Source organism: Montipora foliosa, chromosome 7 (genome assembly GCF_036669935.1).
Source record: "Montipora foliosa isolate CH-2021 chromosome 7, ASM3666993v2, whole genome shotgun sequence".
NCBI classification, from domain to species: Eukaryota; Metazoa; Cnidaria; class Anthozoa; order Scleractinia; family Acroporidae; genus Montipora; species Montipora foliosa.
In genome coordinates, this window is record NC_090875.1 from 27,304,480 (window position 1) to 27,306,979 (window position 2,500).

The following is a 2,500-nucleotide window of genomic DNA, read 5'->3' on the forward strand; positions in this document are numbered from 1 at the left end:
TTGGCTTACATCTTTTGCAACACATTCTCAGCCAATCAGGGGTAACTCTCTCGTTGCGTTTTCCCGCTCCTACCGCCGGCTGCATGCGTTTGCTTTTCGTTATGATTGGCTCATTTAGACTGTTTGCTTCTGCTGTGATTGGCCATAGTTATAATAATAGATTTGGTCTTATCACACCATGTCAATCGTCAATATTTTACTTTCTGATGAGCTGGACAAAATTAAACATTCTTTGCATATCTTGTGCTCCCAGTATTCCGTACTCCTTATAATTTTTTACTTTGAATAAGTATGTGCCTGATGCAATATATGCTGTTAAGACTACTTTGATGTGTTTTGGCAAATCATTGTTTCGGAATGTTGTTTCCAGGTCAAGAGATGTTGTTCGGGATTCTGGGGACCCGACTGTCAATGTAAGTTTTTGGTGGTGTGGCATGCAAAGAACCTTACAACATCTAAAAACGTCTAATCTAAAGCATCTACCCCAAAGATGATTATTAATAGCTATGCCAGCTCATTAAACAGCAAATTCACGTTGAATTGAAAACCTCGAAGAACCTCGAATTTTAGAGATTGTCTACAAAAATTTATCGCCAGTATATGCACCAGCGACATACGAAAACAACTCATGATCAGTACGGTTTGGATGATGTGAATCTTCTGCTGTTTAGACTAAAGACGCCATGGACAACAGCTTTATCATTTAAGTTAGTTACCTGAGCTTATGCTTGCATCGAATTTTTAGACTTGCTGTAAAACCGGTTGATATAGCCACAATTTCATGTTATTATATCTCTCCGTGGGTGTTAAGGCATTTCCGTTTTTTATGTTCGTTTTTTTCATGTTAGTTTTTCGAGTACTTTCAGCAACCCAAGTTAACAAGGAAGGAATGCAGCTCCGTGTACAATTTGGAGCTATATCGTCTCCATGTCAGCCGCGGCCGTAGCTGCCTCTTTCCAACTTTCTCTTATATATTTTTTGGTAATTCTTCTTGGTAATTTCTGATCAGCAGGCCTTGTTCAATATTACACGTTCAGTACCTATCGCTCGATTCAAAGTTGCGCAATATTGTTTCCATGTTATCACGCCTTGGTTTCATAAGCAGCGCATGAGCAATATCGTGCTAACCATCGGAGTGGCCAATTCCTAATATTTCCCCAATGTTATTTCCTTGTTAGCCTGCCCTGGTAATCTCAGCAGTCCTTGCTCCAGCAATGGCCAATGTGGTGATGGCATATCTGGTGATGGACACTGTAAATGTTCCGCTAACTTTACTGGTACAGCATGTGAGAGGTGTATCCCAGGAAAATATGGAGCAAACTGCATGAACGGTAAAAATGTTCAATGATTAACACAATAATATTCTTCTAGTGTTGCACGCTAACAAGACACATCATCTGTGATAAAACGGCATGGACTGTCCTTAAGTCTTGAAATAGTTTCTCCTTTTTTCACACAAATAATAGTTAGGGTAATCATATCAAGACGAAATCCATCCATCGTAGATTTCCCACTTCACATTTTCTTCAAAAATACCCTTAACCATGGCAACGATATGAGGCATTTCTTTGAGCCTTAAAATCAGATTAAATTGTCTTTTTTGAAAAAAAACGGGACGGTGAAATCTTCCCATACAGCGTTACCTGATTCTGTTAAAAATAATATCTAAAATATTTAAAATTTAAAAAAAAAGTTTTCGTTTTACGGAAAAATCAGGTTTTTTAAATTATGCCTCTAACTTTTTTTGTCACCTACAGAATTTTTTCACAGTTTTAAAGAAGTAAATTTCAAATTAATTGAATTTAACATGAAAAAATAAAAACAATTTAAAAACAAGATGTAAAGGACTAAAGTTGCACAAGCAGGAAAAATGAGAGGGTTACAAGATCAGCATTTACGCATGCGTCACCCTCTCATTCGAGTCTGCGCGCGCGTGTGAACTACAAGTCAACAAAACCGGAGTTAAGTGACCATCAAATAGTTTGTGCAAAATTTTCGTAGCTCTTGTGAATACGAGATGTATGTTTATATTCCGTCTATGCAAGAATTAAGTTTGTTGTCTGCGGTAACCCATAGGCCTTTTTGCAGATACGGCGGCCATTTTGATTTCTATTGTTTCGAAAGACATTATGGGATGCTCAGGGGGCAAATTAATATGTATTTGCCCCCTGGGCATCCCGTAATAGCTACTTGAAACAATAGAAATCAAAATGGCCGCCGTATCTGCAAAAAGGTCTATGTATTTGGATTCATGAGCTGACGTAAACAGCTAAAGTATTGCGTGTGTCAGGAGCCAATTAACAATTAGACCCGTAGCCCGCAAGGGCTACAGGTCAATAGCCCATGAAGCGAAGCCGAATGGGCTATTAACCCGTGGTTCTTGAGGGCGAAGGGTCTAATTGTTTTAGTATCACCCAACCAGTCGGACAGAAAAGGCAATAACAAAGTTAGCAAATGCAAGTTGAAGAAATATTTATTTGGGAATAAATAAAACGAAAGA

At 38.4% G+C, this 2,500-nt stretch overlaps 1 protein-coding gene across 1 annotated transcript in view; it reads left to right on the forward strand.

The window, feature by feature from the left end:
- LOC138011642 (stabilin-2-like) overlaps positions 1–2,500 on the forward strand; it is a 68,005-nt gene that overhangs the window by 21,879 nt on the left and 43,626 nt on the right. Inside the window, exons 19-20 of the mRNA XM_068858753.1 lie at positions 371–413; positions 1,179–1,331. Of these exons, the coding sequence (XP_068714854.1) occupies positions 371–413; positions 1,179–1,331 (196 nt within the window). The remainder of the gene's footprint in view (positions 1–370; positions 414–1,178; positions 1,332–2,500) is intronic.